The sequence below is a fragment of the Mirounga angustirostris genome, unplaced genomic scaffold, assembly GCF_029215605.1.
Source record: "Mirounga angustirostris isolate CCGP_5_RB_7025 unplaced genomic scaffold, mMirAng1.0.hap1 SCAF_15, whole genome shotgun sequence".
Classification (NCBI taxonomy): Eukaryota; Metazoa; Chordata; class Mammalia; order Carnivora; family Phocidae; genus Mirounga; species Mirounga angustirostris.
This window is the reverse complement of record NW_026991723.1, coordinates 74252222-74273280: the sequence shown is the minus strand read 5'-3', so window position 1 is coordinate 74273280 and position 21059 is coordinate 74252222. Positions and strand designations below refer to the sequence as shown.

General features: G+C 46.0%; 2 protein-coding genes across 24 annotated transcripts in view; both read right to left on the bottom strand.

Moving 5' to 3' along the window:
* Positions 1-596, bottom strand: part of ZNF618 (zinc finger protein 618) — a 184914-nt gene extending 184318 nt beyond the window's left edge. For 22 of the 23 annotated variants that reach the window (XM_064579953.1, XM_064579955.1, XM_064579960.1 and 19 more), the window contains exon 1: positions 394-596. In XM_064579953.1, coding sequence (XP_064436023.1) covers positions 394-426 — 33 coding nt within the window. In that variant the 5' untranslated portion in view covers positions 427-596. The remainder of the gene's footprint in view (positions 1-393) is intronic. The other variant, XM_064579961.1, reaches the window with a different exon arrangement.
* Positions 567-3926, bottom strand: LOC135362664 (uncharacterized). The gene is made up of 2 exons (XM_064579152.1): positions 3882-3926; positions 567-1010 (listed from the first exon to the last, which is right to left on the bottom strand). Exons 1-2 carry the CDS (start codon positions 3924-3926, stop codon positions 567-569), a joined length of 489 nt encoding a protein of 162 aa, XP_064435222.1.
* Between the last annotated feature and the right edge of the window lie 17133 nt (positions 3927-21059).

Here is a 21059-nt window from a genome sequence, read left to right as displayed (position 1 = left end):
GCAGAGGGGGTCAGGAAGAAATTGCAAATTTGGGGGGGAGGGGGGGAGAGCTGGAAGGGGTTGCATTTTTGCAAAATGTGAATTGTCCAAACTGAAATGGCTGCTCTGTTCTCTCGCCGCTTTGTTTTCTGGGCTCCGGTCCGAGCCCGGGGCTGGAGGGGGCGCTGGGTGGGGGCCCGAAGAGACCCCCGCGTCACCCCCAGCCTCCTCACGCCCCGCGGCGCCCGGGGGGGCTCCCCAGACCCCGACCCCCCGGTTTGCGCCCACAAAAAGCCCGCAAACGTGCCCAGGCACTTTGCATTTTGCAAATCTTGCAATGAAGTGGCGCAGCGCCCCGGGCCCCGGCCCCCCGGGGTCCCCCGCGCGGTGCATGCCCCCGGCCCCCCGTCGTACCTGCGGAGCCGCCGCGCCGCCCGGCTGGTTCATGGGTCCGTGCGGGAGGAGGCGGCCCCGGCGCGTCCTGCTCCTCCCGGGCCGGGCTGCTGGTGCGCGCACAATGCCGCCGCCGCCGCTGCTGCTGCCGCCGCCGCCGCCGCCGCCGCCGCTCCCTCCTCCGCCCGCCCCGCTCAGGCCGGGGGGGCGGGGGCGCGCGGGGGGGGGCGCCCGGCCCTCGCCCCCACCCCCGGCCCGCACCGGCCGCCGCCGCCGCCGCCGCCGAGCCGCCCCTCGCGGGGCCGCCGCCGCCGCCGCCCCCCGCCGCCCTGCCCGCCCCCGGGCCGGCCTCGCCGCGCGGCCCGCGAGCTCCGGGCCTCGGCCTCGGCCTCGGCCTCGGCCTCCGCGCCGCCGGCCTCCGCGCCGCACACAAAGCCGGCCGGCCCCCGGGCGCGCCGCTCCGGCCCGCCCGCCAAGCCCGGGCCGCGGCGCCGCCGCCCCCCAAACTTTCCCGCGCCGCGCCCTGCCCTCCCCGCGCCCCCCGCGCCCGCCCCCCGGCGCCCCTCTGCCCGCCCCCCGCTCGCCAGCCCCTCGCAAAGGTCATGTTCGCGGTGGAAAAAAAGTTTGGGGAGCCGCCTCTTGGCGGAACACAAGGGGTTAATGGGAACTCTTCTGCTCCCCCCCAGCCACCCCCCAAAAATCAGATTGATTTTTTAAATAAAGTTTGAAGAGCTGGCCTTATGGAGGCATTGCGAGGCTCAGTGGGATGTTCCTCTTGCCCCTGCCTGCCCCCTTCTCCAAAAAAAAAAATCTAATATCATTCAAAAATAAAAGTTTGAAGAACCAGCCCTGGGTCAGACAAGAGGGTTTAAGGGGACTCTTTTTAGCCACCTCCCAATCAGACGGATTTTAAAAATAAATATTTGAAGAGCTGCTTTTATGTGAAATGCGGGATGAAGAGAATATTTCTGTCTACCTTTGTCAACATTTTTTTTAAAGAACAGATTTATATTAAAAATAAAAGTTTAAAGAACTGGCCCTGGGTGAGACTCTAGGGGTTAAAAGTTAAGGGGGGTCTAGCCCCCTCCCATATCCCCCAATCAATTTGATATTAAGAAGAAAAATTTGAGAAACTCTATGTGAAATACATTGTGAACAAGAACATTTCTATCCAACATTCAAAATATCAGATTTTTTTTTTTTTTTTTTTTTTTAAGGAACTGCCTCCCTATGATTTGGGAAGGTCTAACCAGGACTTTTTTTTCCCTGTCCTCACCTCCCAAAAAAAAAAATCCTAATTTTTTTTTTTTTTTAATTAAAAGTGTGAAGGATCTAGCCCATAACAACACAAGAAGGATTACTGGATCCATCCTACATCTCCCACAGATGATTGATTTTTTTTTTTTTAGAATAAAACTTTGAAGAACTGCCCATATATGAGATGAGAGAAATCTTTCTTCACCCCTCCGAGAAAAATGTAAGGATCCTTTTTAAAAAATAAACACATTGGAAATTAAGAGTAAACAGGTATCTTTCCTCTGTTCCCAGCTTAAAAAAAATCAAAACAAATTTTTTTCTAATGTTTAAAGAGCTGGATCAGTAGGAGATAGGAAGAGGTTTTTTTCCCAGAATTTTTTTCCCTGTACCCCTCAGAAAAATTATTTTTTAAATGTCAGGCAACTAAGGAACTGTATAGGAAAATACTCTCTCCCTGTAGAAGCAAAATATGGGAATATAACGCTACATAAGACGCAGAGAATTAAGAGGCGCAACTCTTCCCCAGACCAAACACACAAAGTTAAGAGGCATCTTCGAACCATTCCCTCCTCTGTAAAACGTTGGAGTCATTAAAAATAAAAAGTGGCCATTTCCCTCCCAGCCAGCCTGGCCAGTGTGTCCCTGGCAGAGATCTGGCGTCCGCTGCCAAGGCTGCTGTAAGGCAGGCACTGAGAGGAGCAGGTCAGCCTGTGGAATTTGGCAGAATTGGGCTCCCATGAGCCCTGGGCATATGTGATGGCCAGGCAGCCCCCTGCCCGCCTGCCCCTCATCTGCCATGTGGCTGAGGCCTTGTTACCCAGAGAGATGGTCCAGGTTTGATTTCTCTCTGGCTCCATTCCTGTGTGAAAGTTTCTGGGCACCTGCCTCAAGGCTAAGCCCTCTCCTCTACCCAGTGGAGCCAAGCCTATCTTTAGGCCCTGAAGTCGAAAGAAACTGGACCCAAATGACACTGAGTCTCAGTCCCCGTGACTCAAAGCTGTAGGGTACCAAAGGAAAAAAAAAATTAATCCTGCCCTGTCAATGTGGAAAACGTGATGCAGTAAGTATTCACCGAGCTCTTACTTTGTGCCAGGCATGTTGTGTCTAGCAAAGCAGACACACACCGTAAAGAAGAGGATAGCTTGCAGCAGCCCTTCTCAAACTTCAGCAACTCACCAGGAGGGCCTGTTCAAACACAAATTTATTGGGCCCCACCCCAGAGTTTCTGATTCAGTCTGGAATAGGAACTGAGAATTTGCATTTCTAACAAGTTCCCAGGTGATGCTGATGCATTGGTCTAAGGTCCACACTGTTTAAACCATTGCAAAAAGGTGCCAACAGCAAAATGCACAGGTACAGGAGAAAGAGGAAGGACTCAAACCAACCCCGGGGTGGGGGGGGTGGGGGGGGTTAGCAAAGACTCCAGGAGAAATAACATCCAGCTGGAAGGTGGGTAGAAGCCTCCTTCCCCTCTAGCTCTTAATCAGATGGCAGCCTCTCTCTAGATCAAGGATCCTTAAATCCTTGGATAGGTGTGGGGATCCATAACTAAGCAATTTTACATCTTAAGCAAATTTATGTCTCTATGTGCATTTGGGGAGAGAAAATCTCTGCCTTTCACCAATTTCTCAAAAGGGTCAGTGACCCCAACCTAGACTGATCTGCAACCTAGAATGATTTCCAGGTAGAGGCGCCTGGAAAATCATCCTGGGTCTTTCTCATTCTCTTTCTGGAATCACTGCAAGCCCTTTCTGCTTCTCAACTACCCGCAGGCCACAGGAACTGGGCTTTCTCTCCCATTAGCACACCCCGACAGAGTGCCCAGGGTGCATTCAACACTGCCTAGAGAGGCATGTCCTCAACAAGGGTCCCAGGTCTGGAGGGTCTGTCCCTTCTTCACTCTGTCCCTGCTGGGCCATGAGGGTATGCTAAAAACACGAAGATTGAGCTTGATGCCTTCCTGAAAAAATCCAGTTTCTAAATGAATACACACATTTCCCAACCAACAGTGGAAACTACCCAGTCACTCAGAGCTGTGATCTGGCCCCACTCTGGAGGTTAACAAAGGGGAGGTAGACTCACCACAAGCAGGGGACTAGGAAGAGGGAAAGGACAGGGAGAGGAGATAAAGTACGTAGTAAGATCCCAGGGGGTGAACCCCAACCTGCTGAGCGATGGAACAGGCACCATAATATCACAGAGAAGGAATGGAGTGGCCGTGGGTCACAGCTGCTGAAGAACAGACAACATACCTGAGGTGCCAACTTAGTCCAGTGGGACTCCAAAGGTTTGCCCATCCTCTAAGGGCCCATCATTCAGTGACAACCATATGTTCATCAGTTTCTGAAAACTTCTGACCCTGTCCATGTCCAGGCCCTGCCTTCTGAATCAGCATTGCCATGCTAACACCTACAGCATAATTATGAAGAGCCCAGGCTGTGGGGTCAACTGCCTGACATCTGTGCCTGGCTCTGGCCCTCACAGACTACATGATCTGAAGCAGACAACACAGCCTCTCCTTGCCTTCAGTTCCCCATCCTTCAAATAGTGCTGAGAGCAGTACCTACCTCCTAGGGGTCCTCAGAGGACGAAATGAGAGAAGACAGGTAAAGCTTTTAGAAAGTGCCTAGTGTCAAGAAAGCACCCCATCCACGCTCTCCATTGGAATCACAGAGATGTGTTTCTCACCTCCGCCACTGACTGACTAGCTCCATGGCCCTGGGCTCCCGGCTTAATCTCTAAACCTTAGTTTCCGTCTCCGTAAAATGGGGGCCCCCAAACCTACCAGTCTTAGCAACACTCTTTTAGCTGTAACCAGCAGAAATGGAATCATGCTAAACTTAAAAAAACGGGGGGAGGGAGTATTTTGTTAAGTTAGGAGGTAGATCATGGTACCCAAGGGCAGGAAATGAAATGAAGCCTTAAGAGGATGTGGAGCCAGGAACTAGAAGGTCATCGGGAAGGGGCTTGCTTTCTACCTCATTCTGGGCCACAGGTTTCTTTTTTTTTTTTTTTTTCTTCAAAATTATTCCCTAAATGTGTTTTTCTATAGGGGGAGAGGAAGAAGCAGGCTCCCCACTAAGCAGGGAGCCCAACGACGTGGGGCTCGATCCCAGGACCCTGGGATCATGACCTGAGCCGAAGGCACACACTTAACCGACTGAGCCACCCAGGCACTCCTTAGGGCCACAGGTTTCTTGACGTCACAGCCCTATGTCATTTCTCTGTCTCTCTCTCTCCCTCCCTCCCTTCTTCTCTGCCTGTCTCCATGCGGGTACTCTCTGTGTCTCTGAGCACACAGTCAAAATGGCTGCCCCACAGTTCTCTAGGTGCTAACAGGTGCTGACCACGTATCTCCATGCTTCAGTCCAAATTCTCAGGGCAGAGATGCGATTGGCCAAGCTTGGCTAGATGCCACCAGGAGCCAATCATCTATGACCAAAAGGAGCAGGCTCATATAATGCCCATAAACTTCTGAGACCTATCCCTGAGGGAAGGGGGTGTGGTGGGTGGCAGACCCCTCTAATGTTGAACCTCTTAGAAGATTATGAGGATTTGCTGAGATCAGGAGTATAACAGTGCCCAGCTCAGGGCCTGACACAGAGACACACACAAAAGGTATGCTTCCTCCTGCTGGAGTCTGAAGACATTTGAGATAACCAGGGGTTGAGGATAGCAAGATTTTGTCAGGTGTCAAGCTTTTGTCACAGGCTCCTGAGGAGAACAAGGAGACAGGAATTGTCCCAGAAGTGACCTTCAGGTCCCAAACAGAACCTGAGGCTTGGCTAAAATTTTGTGGGTAGAGTTTGGTGGAAGAGACCATTCTAGAGTGAAACAGTAGGTCCTCAAGGGTGTGGGACAGAAGGAAGGCAAGGAATTCACAAAATGGTGTCTTCTTCCCCAAGTGGGCTTCCTTTTTTTAAGCCTAGGCAATGAGAAGTACTCTTTTGTAACAGCCCAGCCAGGGAGACTTGGGCTCCCCAAGTCTCTATTCAGTGGAAGAAAACCACACAATCCAGTCTTATAAAATCTCTTAGCAATTTATCAAACAAGATGGCAGCATTTTCTTACTTGACCTGCTACTTCTTTGGAGTGGGCAGGGATGGCACAATCACCCCCATTTTAAAGATAAGGAATTTGAGGCTCAAGTCCTTGGCCAAATCAGCCAGTGGCACCCAGGTCTGACTCCCATGCAGTGCTCTTCCCATCATACCCCCGCTGCCCTCTGTGGAACTTTCTAGTAAATGGAATCAAAATCAACAGATTCTTTAAATCATCTTGCCTTGGCACCAGAATTTTCCTCTTTTCCTTCCTTTCATGCCTCTCCCACCTTTCCCTCAAGTTGGGAAGATGTGGCAGCAATTTACTTCCTCAAGAGAGATCCTTGCAAACCATGGACAAGTCTCTGAAGAGGAAGATATCTGAGGCCTTGGCAGTGCCGCAGGGTGGTAAGTCCAGGATGAAAAACCAGAAAGGAGGAGGACCCAGCACAGGGACCAGTGAATCAAAAGAGAGAGATCAAGCTGATGGCCCAGACCAAGAATCAGAATCAGGGTCAAATGTGAGTGGTTCAACCCTGGATTCAATAGCAAAAGCTCATATGCATCTACAATGTCCAGCATGTTTCATATACCTGTTCCATGGAGCCTGCCATCCCATGAAGCCTAGAGATAGTCTAGCATCCTAGGGAAGATCTCACCCTGTCTCTGCAGTTAGACCTGTGTAGGAATTCCTGCCCTACACTCACCAGACTGTGACATTAGCCACCATAAAAGCCTCAGTTTCTTCATCTGTAAAATGGGCAAAATAAGGTACCTCATATAGAATATATTAAAGGATTAACTTATGCCCTAAACACACGGTAGTTATTGCTCTAGTCCTGGCCTATTTCCACTTTAACATATGTAAGGAAATGCAGGCACTGGGTGGGCGGGAGGGTGGAGTCACCCTCATGTGAGCGGGGTTATCCAGCCAAGAAAGGAACAAAGTCAGCTTTGGAGGCAGCTGCCCCAAGTCCAATAGGTAAACTCCCAGATATGGCATCATTCCTGATTTTAGTTTGCTGGATTTCCAAATGGAGAAAGACCCAAGCCAAACTGGCAGAAGCTGGTTCGTCTCTTCTCCTAATGTCATCTGGAGGCCCCCCAAGGAGGCTTTAACTTGTCCTTTCTGCCCAGCAGGGATTAGCTGACACTGTGGTGTGGTATGGGGTCAGGCTTTGGATTCAGACTGCACTAGGCTCAAATCCCAGCTCAGCTCCTTTCCAGCCACGTGAGCCTTAGCGCCTCACACTCCTATCTCTGAGCCTCAGTTTCCCTAACTGCTAAATAGGAGTGACAACAGATACACCCATGTTTTCTAGGAAGATTAGAAAAAAACAATGAACCCCAGCACACAGTAGGTATCCTAGATGTTAGTGATGATGACTAATGACGGTAAGATCTCAATGGCTTGTATCTGCACAACTGTCCAGAGGGTGGGACATATCCGATATGACAGCTCAGCCATGACACCATTCAGTTATGCTCGTCATGTCTCTCTGTTAACAGATGAGGAGAGTGAGGCACAGAAGGTCAATGGAATATACTTTTGCCAGTAAATAGACACACAGACCTGATGTACCTCCTGATGTGAGGCACGGAGAAGAACCAACAGTGCTTACATCGAATTCCTGCCAAAAATGCATAACCCAAATCTAATCAGAAGGAAACATCAGACAAACCCAGATTGAGGGGCATTCTACAAAACAACTGGCCTATATTTTTCAATAATGTCAACGTTATGAAAGACAAAGAAAGGCTGAGGAACTGTTTCAAATTAAGGGAGACTAAAGAAATATGACAACTAAAGGCAAAGAGTAATCTGGAATTGGACCCTCGAGCAGAGTGAAAAAAAATTGCTCTAAAGGGCACTGTAGGGACAACTGGTCAAATCTGAATATGGGGGGCGCCTGGGTGGCTCAGTCGTTCAGCGTCTGCCTTCGGCTCAGGTCATGATCCCGGGGTCCTGGGATCGAGCCCCGCATCGGGCTCCCTGCTTGGCGGGAAGCCTGCTTCTCTCTCTCCCACTCCCCCTGCTTGTGTTCCTTCTCTCGCTGTATCTCTCTCTGTCAAATAAATAAATAAAATCTTTAAAAAAAAAAAATCTGAATATGGTAGGCTATTAGATAACAGTATTTGTGTTAAATTTCTGAATTGATAAATGGTGTATAGTTGTATAAGGGGTATTATACAACATCTAAAACTAATGATGTAATGTATGGTGATTAACATAACAATAAAAACTTTAAAAAGAGGTATTATACAACTATAGAACATTTATTTACTTAACACAAGAGGATGTTCTTGCCCTTAGAAAGTACACACTTCTGGGGCGCCTGGGTGGCTCAGTCGTTAAGCGTCTGCCTTCGGGCTCCCTGCTCAGCGGGAAGCCTGCTTCTCCTTCTCCCACTCCCCCTGCTTGTGTTCCCACTCTCACTGTGTCTCCCTCTGTCAAATAAATAAATAAAATCTTTAAAAAAAAAAAAAAAAGTACACACTTCTTTTGTAAAGGATGTGATATCTGCAACTCTCAAATGGTTCAAGAAAACAAATTTTATATCTATTTATCCATCCATCTATGCATGCCTATATACGCCTACATATCATATATCTATGAGATAAAGCATTAATATATGACTGCATATTAATAATTAACAAATCTGGGTAAAGATGATGCAAGAGTTCTTTGTACAATCCTCACAACTGTTCCACAGAACTTTGAAGCTATTTCAAAATAAAAAATTAAGAAAAGTTATTTATCTGAAATGTTCGAAAAAGCCAGAAGCCTACACTGAAATTAACTTTCATCAGAATGAACTCTTTTTTCATTGTATGTTTGACAGCAAAATTTCACTCATTGATCACTGGTTGGTCCACATCAAAACCTGCTGATTATTTTTTTCTAACAACATGAGTTTTCTTTTGTGACCATTATTTCTACCATGTCCAATTTTCCCAGGCAAATTTCGTGATCTAAATTTTGTCAAGCAGATTTAGGGTCTTCCATCAATTTTCAGTCAATAACAATGTTTACTGTGTGCAGAATTAATCTTTGTCAGTTTTTTTTCCCCCGTTGCTTATTTCTACTAAGTAAAAATTTTTCCAATTTTTGTGATTTTCAGTGTTATCAAAAAGATTTAATTCTTTAAACAAGTTTTGTTTTTGTTTTTTTCTAAAATTAATTTTAGGGCACCTGGGTGGCTCAGTCGTTAAGCGTCTGCCTTCGGCTCAGGTCATGATCCCAGGGTCCTGGCATCGAGCCCTGCATCAGGCTCCCTGCTCAGCCGGGAGCCTGCTTCTCCCTCTCCCTCTGCCTGCCGCTCTGTCTACTTGTGGTTTCTCTCTGTGTCTCTCTGTCAAATAAATAAATAAATAAAATATTTTTTTTAAAAATGAAAAATAAAAAATAAAATTAATTTTACCGTGTGTGGTTTAGTGGGATTCTCAACCCTGGCTGGGCATCTGAGTCACCTGCAGGGCTTGGGAAAAAGACAGGTTTCCCAGCCTCTAACCCCAGCAACCCCAAGATTCTGAATCAATAGGTCTGCGGTGGGACACAGATATCTGTATTTTTAACTGACCCCCCACCTCCCAAATTTTTAGCAGTCACTGGCCCATCGCTTGGCGTGGTGCTCCACTTGCCCTGTATGATTGGTAGTACAGTAATTAAACGCTCTGGGCCTGGCTATCCTCATTTCAACATCCCACTTCCCTAACTTGCTTCTGAGGTTCATGGGGAGAGAGAACAAGCTGGTGGTTTCTGAATGGCCTGCCCAGCCCATTACTGGTTAGGTTAGGCAGAGAAAATATTAACTGCATTATTGCCGACTCAACCCAAACTTTGAATATCAGCATCAAGAGAAGGAACTTCTTTTTCTTATTGTAGTAAATGTATATAACATAAAATTTACCATGTTAGCCATTTTTACAGGTACAGCTCAGTGACATTAAGTGCATGCACACTGTTGTGCGACCAGCACCACTGTTCATCTCCAGAATACGAACTCCCCCTTCCCCTCTCTCCCAGCCCCGGGTAACCTCCACTCTACTTTCTGTCTCTGTAAACTGGATGATGCTAGTTACTTCTTCTAAGTGGCATCACGCAGTATTTGTCCTTTTTGTGTCTGGCTCATTTTACTTAGCCTGATGTTCATTCATGATATAGCATGTGTCAGAATTGCATTCCTTTTTTCTTTTTAAGATTTTATTTATTTATTTGAGAGAGAGAAAGAGAGAGAGAGAAAGCAGGAGCAGGGGGACAGGCAGAGGGAGAGGAAAAAGCAGACTCCCCACTGAGCAGGGAGCCCGATGCGGGGCTCGACCCTAGGATCCTGGGATCATGATCTGAGCTGAATGCAGATGCTTAACCGACTGAGCCACCCAGGCGCCCCAGAATTATATTCCTTTTTCTGGCTGAATAATATTCCCCTGTACGGATGTACCACTTCTATTTATTTGTTTTCACCTTTTGGTGGACATTTGGTTAGCTTCTCCCTTTTGGTGATTGTGAATAATGCCGCTATGAACCTGGGTGTTCATATATCTGTTCAAGTCCTTGCTTTCATGTCCTTTGGATATATACCCAGAAGTGGAATCATTATATGGCAATTCTGTGTTAATTTTTTGAGGAACTGTCATAATATTTTCTACAGCGGCCGAAGAAGAAACATTTTGTAAAGCTGCTTTAATAAAGGTAGAACGGGGGGCGCCTGGGTGGCTCAGATGGTTAAGCGTCTGCCTTCGGCTCAGGTCATGATCCCAGGGTCCTGGGATCGAGTCCTGCATCGGGCTCCCTGCTCCTTGGGAGCCTGCTTCTCCCTCTGCCTCTCTCTCTCTGTCTCTCATGAATAAATAAATAAAATCTTTTTAAAAAATTTTAAAAATTAAAAAAATTAAAATAATGGTAGAACGGGGATGCCCGGGTGGCGCAGTCAGTTAAGCAACCGACTCTTTTTTTTTTTATTTTTTTATTGTTATGTTAATCCCCATACATTACAACATTAGTTTTAAATGAAGTGTTCCATGATTCATTGTTTGTGCACAACACCCAGTGCTCCATGCAGAACGTGCCCTCCTCAATACCCATCCCCAGGCTAACCCAACCTCCCACCCCCTCCCCTCTAGAACCCTCAGTTTGTTTTTCAGAGTCCATCGTCTCTCATGGTTCGTCTACCCCTCCGATTTCCCCCCCTTCATTCTTCCCCTCCTGCTACCTTCTTCTTTTTTTTTTTTTTTCTCTTAACATATATAAGCAACCGACTCTTGATTTCAGCTCAGGTCATCATCTTAGGGTCGTGGGACCGAGACCCTCTGTGCTGAGCGTAGAGCCTGCTTAAGATTCTCTCTCTCCCTCTGCCCTCCTCCCTCCCTCCACTCGCATACTCTCTCTAAAATATAAAAAAATAGTAAAATAATAAAGGTAGAACAATGATTAATCCTTTCTGACATTTATCCCAAGTCTACTGAGAAACAAAATCCATACATCTATCTTTAGCAACCTCAGAGGATCATGGGATGCTAATTTCCCCTTTTGTTCTGTGGTAGACTGATTACATTAAAAGTCTCAACTCTGCAGCCTCTCTGCATCTACCCCTTTGTCATGTGACTTTGCAGTTCTTCTCACCCAAAAGGTGAAGTCTATTTTCTGATCTCTTGAGTCTGGATCTGACCGTGTGACCTGCTCTGGCCAATGGGATGTTAGCAAATTTCACATAAGCAGAGGCCTTAAAAGTGTGTGTGCAAAACTGAGTGCCCACTTGCTCGTGCCCTTCTGCCTTCAGTCATGAGAATGTGCCCAAGCTAGCCCGCTGGAAGACTAGGAGAGGATGGTCACCCCAGCTGACCACCAGACGTAGGAGTCCTGAACCAACAGCGAGCCATAGCCCTCCCCCGCCCATCCAGAGTGCAAGAGAGCTCAGAGGAGATTAGCAGAATCATCCAGAGTAAACCCCCAACCCACAGACTCATGAGCGAAATAGATGCACATGGTTTAATATCACTGAGCTTTGGGGCAGTTCGTTACACAGCAGTATTATGGCTACAGATAGCTGATACATCTCCCCTCCTCCGCTGTCAACTGCTACAGTTCCTGCATTGTCAAAGGGTGAGGAGATGACCGAGTTTTCCAACTTCACAGAGCTTACGTGAGAGGCAAACGCCAGAACTGGAAGGTCAAGCATCTAACAGTTACAATCTAAAGGTTGACTTCTGTTCCCTCTTGAAGGTTACCCTCTAGTTTATTGGGAAAGAGAGCTAGTTAATTAGGAGAGCATCTGTTCTCCATTGCCTCTCATTCTAGTGAGGGGATCTGTGTTCCTTGGAGAACAAGACCTCTGCCATGCTTAGTCTATGTATTCTGGGTGGAGTTGCTCTATTTACCCCTGAGCGCCATCAACAAATGACCCAGGCCTGGCCAATCAATGTATGCCATCCCCCCCTTTTTTTTAATCTTTTTTTTTTTAAGATTTTATTTATTTATTTGACAGAGAGAGAGAGAGCACAAGCAGGGGGAGCAGAGGGAGAGGGAGAAGCAGGCTCTCCGCTGAGCAGGGAGCCTGATGCAGGGCTTGATCCCAGGATCCCAGGATCATGACCTGAGCAGAAGGCAGACGCTTAACCAACTGAGCCACCCAGGTGCCCCGTATGACATCCCTTTGGCCCCAAAATGGCTCAGGGATGGTCACATGGCAGGCCACACTCATGAGATTCAGTTTCAAGAATTTGAATGCAAAGACTCCTTTTCCATTGAGATCATTGAGATATAGTTTAAGTCTAGAGGAGCCAGGGACCACCTCGTGGAAAAAGCTTGCCTACATATAGCTAACAAAGAGAAAAGCAAAGCCCAGAGATGAGAAGAAACAGAGCCCTGATGACACACTTAGAACCCTTAGATCCAGCCATGCCTGAAGCTGTATTCCTTTGAATTTTTAGTTACATGAGTCAATAACATTCTTGTTCTGTTTTGTTAATTTGAGTAAGTACTCTATCCCTTGTAACTGAAAAAAAATGATTTTTTTTTTTCTGCATTTCTCCTGGGTCACCTCTCTGACTGCATTTTTCCCAATCACAACAGGCTCCTTTATAGTGCTCTTAGCCCCACTGCTGTGAAGAACCACTGTGCTTATCACTGCTGGTCACCACCTGGGACTCCAGGAAAAGTCTACCCCGTACAGTGGTATTTCTTCCAAATAGGCTCCTTTGCCCTGACCAGCTCTGATTTATGCCTGTTGTCCCAGCATGATTACTAATAGCACTCCCTTGCACTGTTGAGAGTGTCATCATTTGGATAACAGATTATATGGTTCCCTTTAGCAGGCCACACTTCTTTTTACTGTGTCATCCCTTTCCTCTCCACTGCCCCCCACACAAAGCTGAACAGGGATTTCAGACTTTACCAAAAGCTTGAAATAAGAGCACAGCAGGTGTGGCAGAATCCAAAGATGGCTACAACAATGTCTGCCATGCCACATGTTCTTCTAGAATGTGACCTCGCCTCTCCCCCTCAAGAGCTGGAGTCTGATTCTCTTCCCTTTGGATTTGGGTTTGTGACTGCTTCCTCTAGTAGACCACTGTGGAAGTGATGTTGAGTGACTGAAGCATGGAAGACCAAGTAGCTTCCATCTTATTCATGAGAATGCTCATCCTTGGACCCCTGAGCCATCATGGAAGCAGTCCAACATCCTTGGGGCTGCCTTGTCAAGAAACTAAGCCACACTGAGAGGCCATGTGTAGGCTTTCCAGTAGGCAGCCTGACAGACAGACTAGACTCTAAGATGGCACCCACCTCTTGGTATTCATACCCTTGCATCATCCCTTCCCCTTGAGTGAGAGGGAGACTTGCTTCTAATCAGTAGAATACTGCAGAGGGTATGGGTTTACAGAGGCGATTTTATTACAGAAGACCGTAACCTGTCTGGCTGGCAAACTCTCCACATTGCTGGCGTCGAAGAAGGGAGTTCCATATGGCAAGGAACGGAGGACAGCCTCCAGCCAACAGCCACTTAGGAATCTGAGCCTCAGTCCAACAACCCAAAAAGAACTGAGTCCTACCAACAACCTTGTTAGTGAACTTGGACGTGGATTCTTCCCCAGTTGAGCCTTCAATGAGACTCCAGCCCTTGCTGGCAGCCTCATGAGAGACACAAAAGCAGATTCCTGACCCACAAAAATTGTGAGATAATGAATGTATGTTGAGAATTACCTCTCTGTGCACCCAAATTTTTACTTCAGTAATTTGGAATGGAAATCCTTCCTGGCCTCTTAAACTATGGATAACATCATTCCTGCTTCCTTTTCTGAAATCTCACATCAAGCACTGCCCCAAACCCTAGTAAGATGAACTGAGCTGGGGGCGCCTGGATGGCTCTGTCAGTTAGTTAATCGTCCGCCTTTGGCTCAGGTCATGGTCGGGTTCCTGGGATTGAGCCCCACATTGGGCTCCCTGCTGAGCAGGGAGCCTGCTTCGCTCTCTCCTGCTCCCCCTGCTTATGCTCTCTCTCTCCATCAAATAAATAAATAAAATCTTAAAAAAAAAAAAAATGAACTGAGCCAAAGATATTTGCACAATAAAGTGAGTTATTCAAAGATTTTTGAGAGCTGTTGAGTATGCATTCAGTTCTTTAGAAGCCATTATTTGACTATATGAAATGAGAAACAGCCTTCAATGATCCAAATGTATCCTTCCTACCAAAAGACAAATGTAATCCCCAGAATTCCCCCAGGACTCACTAGCCTGTGGGTATAAATGAGGTCACACTTTATTTATTTAACAAATACTTTCCTAGGGCTTGTAATGAGCTATTCTAAGCACATTAAAACCATCGGTCCTTGCAACAACTTGATGAGGTAGGTACTATTTATTATCCTCTCTGTTTTGCAAATGAGTAAACTGAGGCACAAAGAGGTAAAGTAACTTGCTGAGGAACATAGAGCTCCTAAGTGCATTTGGGTTTTGGATCCAGGAGTCTGAGCCCAAGAGCTATACTTTTATTTACTTTGCTCTCCCGAATCTCCCTGATCTGGATCCCCTGCCTGCATGGTGGAAGCATCTGAACCTCCATGGTGATTCCTTGGTGAGGTTCCCTCCTTCCTCTAATTATCATGGTCTCTGGAGCCCTTGGGAGGTGTCGCACGTAGGCTCAGTGTTCCTGTGGATACTGTTCCTGGAGGGAAAGTCTGCCACTAGCTTATTCTATCAGCTATCAATTACCACAGTACACATAACAAAGGGCCCAAGACTCAGTGGCTTCACATAGTAAAGCAAGAATTCCGTTCATAATGCTGGTCAATAGAAAGGTTCTTCTGATCTTGGCTGGGCACGTTCACACAGCCGGGGCTGGCTGGCTCTTAGCTGACCTGTGTTGGCCATGGCTGGGACAACGGGGGCCACCTGACCCTGGTCCACAAGTTCTCACCCTCCAGCAGGCTAGCCCAGGCACATTCATTTGGCAACACCAGAGGAGAAAAGCAGATAAGCCCAACTGCTGTTTAGATCCCATCATGAGCATCCCATTGGCCAAAGCAAGTCACGCAGCTGGGCCCAGAGTTCAGGCAGAAGGCTGTACAGGGCCTGGATACAGGGAAGGGGACAGAACCAGGTCATTAATGCCACCGATTACTACACTTAGCACCGATTTTCCTTCTCGAAAAACGTCAGAACAAAATTAAATTTCAAAGTAAAAAACCATTTCGATAAAGCTGCCCAAGACGCCATCAATTAAAGCCGTGCTCTGAGAGATGGGAAAGAAGGGAACCAAACCAGCGGCAATATGCACCAATGGTTTCTTTCTGAAGGCAAACCAGCAGCATGCCTCTGTAGCAAAAGGAACTGAAACCGAGAATTTAGAACTCAGCCGGGGAGGCCCACATTCTGGTGGCAAAGTGGCAGTCAGCAGGCTAAGCAAGGTGCAGGCCTGGTGTCTGAGCAATAATCTTAGCACAAAAATCACATCAGAGCAGGCCCCCAGGGAAACTGACTCAGTGAGCAACTTCTTAGCATATCAATGTCTTAGTTTCTCAGGCAGAAAGCTCAGATACTGGTTTGCCTGATTCAAAATTGGCCCGTGGGCCACCCCAGTTTTTCCAAGAGAGTATAATGAATGAATGTATACTTTATTCCCATTCCTGGAAAGCAGGACCTGTCGTTTTCTGGACTCACACACCCTGCACGTAGCGCGGTTATAATTCTTTCTCGAAGAAACGGAGGAGCTCTGCTAGCCAGCCAAACTGATCTCCAAACCCACAATTCCAGGGTCCCTTTCTTCCAGCCAAACTGATCTCCAAACCCACAAGTCCAGGGTCCCTTTTTTCCGCCACAAGAGTGCACCAGAAATATCCGCTTTCCTGAGGTGCCAAAGGTCAAGCCCTGTGGACAAATAGCAACGGGATGCTTTTTTGGAAAGATCTGAGGAAGACCCGGCGGACGGTAAAACTTAACCATAGAGAACCGAGCGAAAGCCTGGAGCATTCCGCTTTTCCTTACAGAGACATCAGGACCTTTACAATGGCCTTACAGTGGGAGGGAAACAGATGTCAGTCAAGCGGGTCCCCCTTCCCAGACTCTGTCAGACGCTGTCAGAGCTGGGAGGAACCTCCACAGTCCTCTGAATCCTTCCTGGATACACCGCTGGCCACACACCGGGTGTTTTTCACACATTACCTCAATGATTCTTACAGAGCTGCACACATCCCCATTTTCCAGAAGAGGAAACAGAGGCACAAAGCTTCGGTAAGTTGCCCAAGTCACACAGAATGTTAGTGTTGAGGCACTCCAACTCCAGAACCAGTCCTCGCAGACATGACCCTATGAAAGCTCCCATTAAGGTGCCCTTCAGATGCCATCAAGCCTCGTGCTTTCAAATTAGGAGGCGCATCCACTGGGGATACAATTTCCACTAGTCCACGCAGAGTTTTATGAAAATCCATGTCCAGGTTCTCAACCAACCTGGTTCTCCTTCCCCACCTTCCCTTTTTCAGCTGCCCTTCTCCCATTTGACAAAATAAAAGTGCATCCCTTATCCATCCAAACCTTCCCGTGGGGCATTGCCCTAGATGGACCACTCTGGCTTGGGGGCAGAGAGGAGAGGGCACCGAACAGAGGGAAGATTCCAAAAACTGGGGAACAGGAGTTCCTTTTTTTTTTTTTTTAAGATTTTATTTATTTGACAGAGAGAGAGAGAGATCACAAGCAGGCAGAGCGGCCCGAAGAGGGAGAGGGAGAAGCAGACTCCCCGCTGAGCAGGGAGCCCGACGTGGGGCCCGATCCCAGGACCCTGGGATCATGACCTGAGCGGAAGGCAGATGCTTAACCGACTGAGCCACCCAGGCGCCCCCAGAAGTTCCTTTAACAAAGACTCCAAATCCTTCTCCCATCCATATCATTAAGAGAAAAACCTCTGGGTGGCTCAGTCGTTAAGTGTCTGCATTTGGCTCAGGTCATGATCCCAGGGTCCTGGCATCGAGCCCCACGTCGGGCTCCTTGCTCTGGGCTCCTTGCTCTGAGGGGAGCCTGCTTATCCCTCTCCCTCTGCCCCTGCTTGTGTTCCCTGTCTGTCTCTCTCTGTCAAATAAATAAATAAATAATCTAAAAAAAAAAAGAGTTTGTCTGTCTCGGGGTGCCTGGGTGGCTCAGTCAGTTAAGCTTCTGCCTTTGGCTCAGGTCATGATCCCAGGTCCCTGGGATCGAATCCCACATCGGGCTCCCTGCTCAGAGGGGAGCCTGCTTCTTCCTCTCCCTCTGCTGCTCCCCCCAGTTTGTGCTCTCTTTCTCTCTCTGCCAAATAAATAAATAAAATGTATATATTACAAGTTTGTCTTTTTTTAAATGGATGGCGGTGGGTATAAAATCGCTATGTTTAAATGTCATTGGATGTATATAAAAGAATGATGTAAATTTTATTTTTAAATGCTAATATTTACAATATGCAGGATATGACATCCTTTACAACTATTTAAAACCACGAGGACAAATTTTTTTATCTACATGATTATGTGATTTTTTTCAGAATTCTTCTGGAGGTACAGGAGCAAAACAATCAAACCAAAAAAACCCGCAAAGTCCTCTGATTTTGCCCAGCCTCTCTTTTTACAGATGAGGCATTTGCAATCCAAAGAGTAAAAAGGATTTACCCGAGGTCACAGGGCAGAACAGTACCTGAGCTAGGACCAAAAGAAAAGCCTCAGGACTCCCAACACCGCCCTGTTTTCCTTATCAATGCTGACTTCCTGTGTCATTCAGAGCCCCAGCAGGTCCCAGCATTTGAAAGCCATGAAAGGCAGGAAAGTTAATCACTTGTCTATTTATGGTGGTGAGGGCAGGGTCAAGGGAAAGCCATTGGGGCTGGCGAAGTACCAAGGACTAGCAAAGGTGCAAAGCCATTTCCACCCCTGGGCTGAAGGGGCAAAGAGGAAGAGAGCTTACCTGGACTCTGTGGGACCTGTAGCTGGAGGAGAGCACTACCAAGTGCAGGAACCTGTCTTAAGTAGAGGAAGAGGATCTCCGACACGCCACACCTAGCAGGGAGAGAGCTGGGGGAATAAATGCAATGATCTCTGTCTCCTCCCTCATGGCTTTCCTGCTGGTTCTTTTCATTGGTCCAGTCTCTCAGAAGCCAGAGGGCAAGGGAGCTGGTTGATACATTCCTTAGAGGTCAACCTCCAGGGCACAGAGCAAAACAGAGGAGGGCGGAGGGTGGGTCAGGACCACTCTCCAGGTGACCAGAAAATGTCCACCACGCTTTCCATTTTGAACTTGACATTTGTATTTAAACAAAAAGATTGGGCTTTCCAGTCAAGGTAAGCTGCAGCACAATAAAGAGATCTGTCCCCAGAGGAATGCCAAAGCCTATGTTTATGAGGCAGGAGGAATTTCAGGGATGTTTAGAAGGATTTTTATTTTTCATTTTGTAACCATGATACACACAGATAGCTACTTATTTAAATAGTATAATTTTTTTGGCATCTCCTTACATTGGAAACTGATCTTTATTTCTCTGACAATTCCCTTGTTAAATCCCCATTCATGGATGCTTTCACAGATCACTACAAACTCCAACTCAAACCCAGGAGTTGAGGGAAAGTCTCTGAGAAAAGTAATGCAAATGGACATTTTAAACAGAATTATATTATTAAAGATAACAACATAAATTATTAATAGTCATCTATTAAAGACAGATTAATCCTGCTACAATTAGATTGAAAGAATGCATGCAATTGCCATACTCCAAAATGCTATAAATTTAAATCACCTTTCTAGGCAACTTGTGGTTTTAGGCTAGAAAGAGCAGCGCCATCTAGGGGTAGGGAGCTCCAATGACCTAATGCCCTTTGACCTGCGCTTTTCTGGCTCAAAGCGGGTGTGGTGGAGTCAGGTAGATAGGGAAGAAGGGTGGGGTAGTGAGGAGGCTTACTCTTATCCCCAGTCCTCCGCCAAAAGCAGGCAGCTGGGTGATACACAAAGGAAGACCCAAGTTCTAGTTCAGGTAGTTGTTGACTCATGATACACCCTTGGTCAATGTCCTTCTCTGAATCCAAGTTTTCTCACTTGTAAATATTTGTCTCCAATATTTCTTATACCTCAATTGCCTTAGCTCTAAAACTAGAATGATAAAAACAAAATTTTTACATGGTTGTCTTGGGCACCAAATACAGTTAATACTTGTGGGGAAAAAAAAACTTGTCAGGTACTAAACCAACACAATGGAGGTCACGTGGTGTGGTACAGAAAACACATGCTCAGTATCAGTTAATCAGTATAAACTATAGCCTCAAATTTAGACATTTGGCTATGGCCATGTAAAGAGATGAAGAAATATAAATATTTGAAGAAATAATAGCAAAAAACCCCAACTTTGAGGAAAATTTTAATTTAGACATCCCAGAGACTAAATGAACCCCCAGTAGAATAAATACAAAAGATCCATACCTAGACACTTCAGAGTCAAAACATAGAAAGACAAAGACAAAGGGAACATCTTGAAAGAGAGAAAAATGATTCAGCACATACAGGAAAACATCAATACTTTCAATTACTGGCTTTCCATGTGAAATAATGGAGACTAGAAGGACGTATTAAAAGCACTGAAGGGAAAAAAAAAGCCTGTCAACCAAGAATCTTATATTAAATAAAACTATCCTTCAAAAGTGAAAGCTAAATAAAGACATTCTCAGATTAAAGAAAAAATGGCTGAGAGTATTCATGGCAATCAGACTGCCTTACCAGATACTATAAGAAGTCCTTCAGGCCCAAAGGAATTGACACCAGATGGTAATTTGAATCTACAGGAAGAAATAAAAACTATCAGAAATGATAAATATGTTATAAGAGTTAAAATAAGAGAATTAATTTGAGAATCTATTTTATTCTCTTAATGTTTGAAAAAGACATAAAATTGTATAATTTTATAAAACAATTGTATAAATCATATAAATTTGTCATATAAAACAATATTAACACTATTGTTATATATAATAACATATATATAAAATAAGAATAGCATAAAGGAAAAGGTAGGAATGGAGAAAAGTTTCTATATTTTGCCAAAATGAAGTTCATATTAATTTTAAGTACACTATGATAAGTTAACATGCACATTATATTCCTAAAGCAACCAATAAGAAAATAACTAAAAAATATATATAGGACTTAAAATAGCACACAGAAATATTTAATACAAGATACGAACTGAAGGAAAAACAAGAACGAAATAGATAAGAGATCCATAGAAAACAAATTACAGAATGGCAAATGTAAATGTAAATGGTCCAATCACTTCAATTAAAAGGAAGAGATTGGGGGCACCTGGGTGGCTCAGTCACTTGAGCTTCTAACTCTTGATTTTTGCTTGGGCCGTGATCTCAGCGTCCTGGAATCAAGCCCCAAGTTGGGCTCCGTGCTCAGCACGGAGTCTGCTTGGGATTCTCTCTCTCCTTCTCCCTCTGCTCCTCTCCCAGCTCGTGCTCTCTAAATTAATTGATTAATTAAAATCTTTTAAAAGGAAGAGCTTTTTTTTTAAAGATTTTATATATTTATTTGTCAGAGAGAGCATGCACAAGCAGTGGGAGCAGCAGGCAGAGGGAGAAGCAGGCTCGCTGCTGAGCAAGGAGCCCAATGCAGGACTCAATCCCAGGACCCTGGGAACATGACCTGAACCGCAGGCAAATGCTTAACTGACTGAGCCACCCAGGCATCCCTAAAAGGAAGAGATTGTCAGATCATGATCCAACCACATGCTCTCTATAAGAGACATACAAAACTATGACATGCACACAGTAACCAAAAAAGAGCTGGAGTGGCTATGTTAATATCATAAAAACAGACCTTATGACAAGAAATATTACCAGAGTCAAAAAAGGACATTTCATAATAATATAGGAAAATGCAAATGTTATATG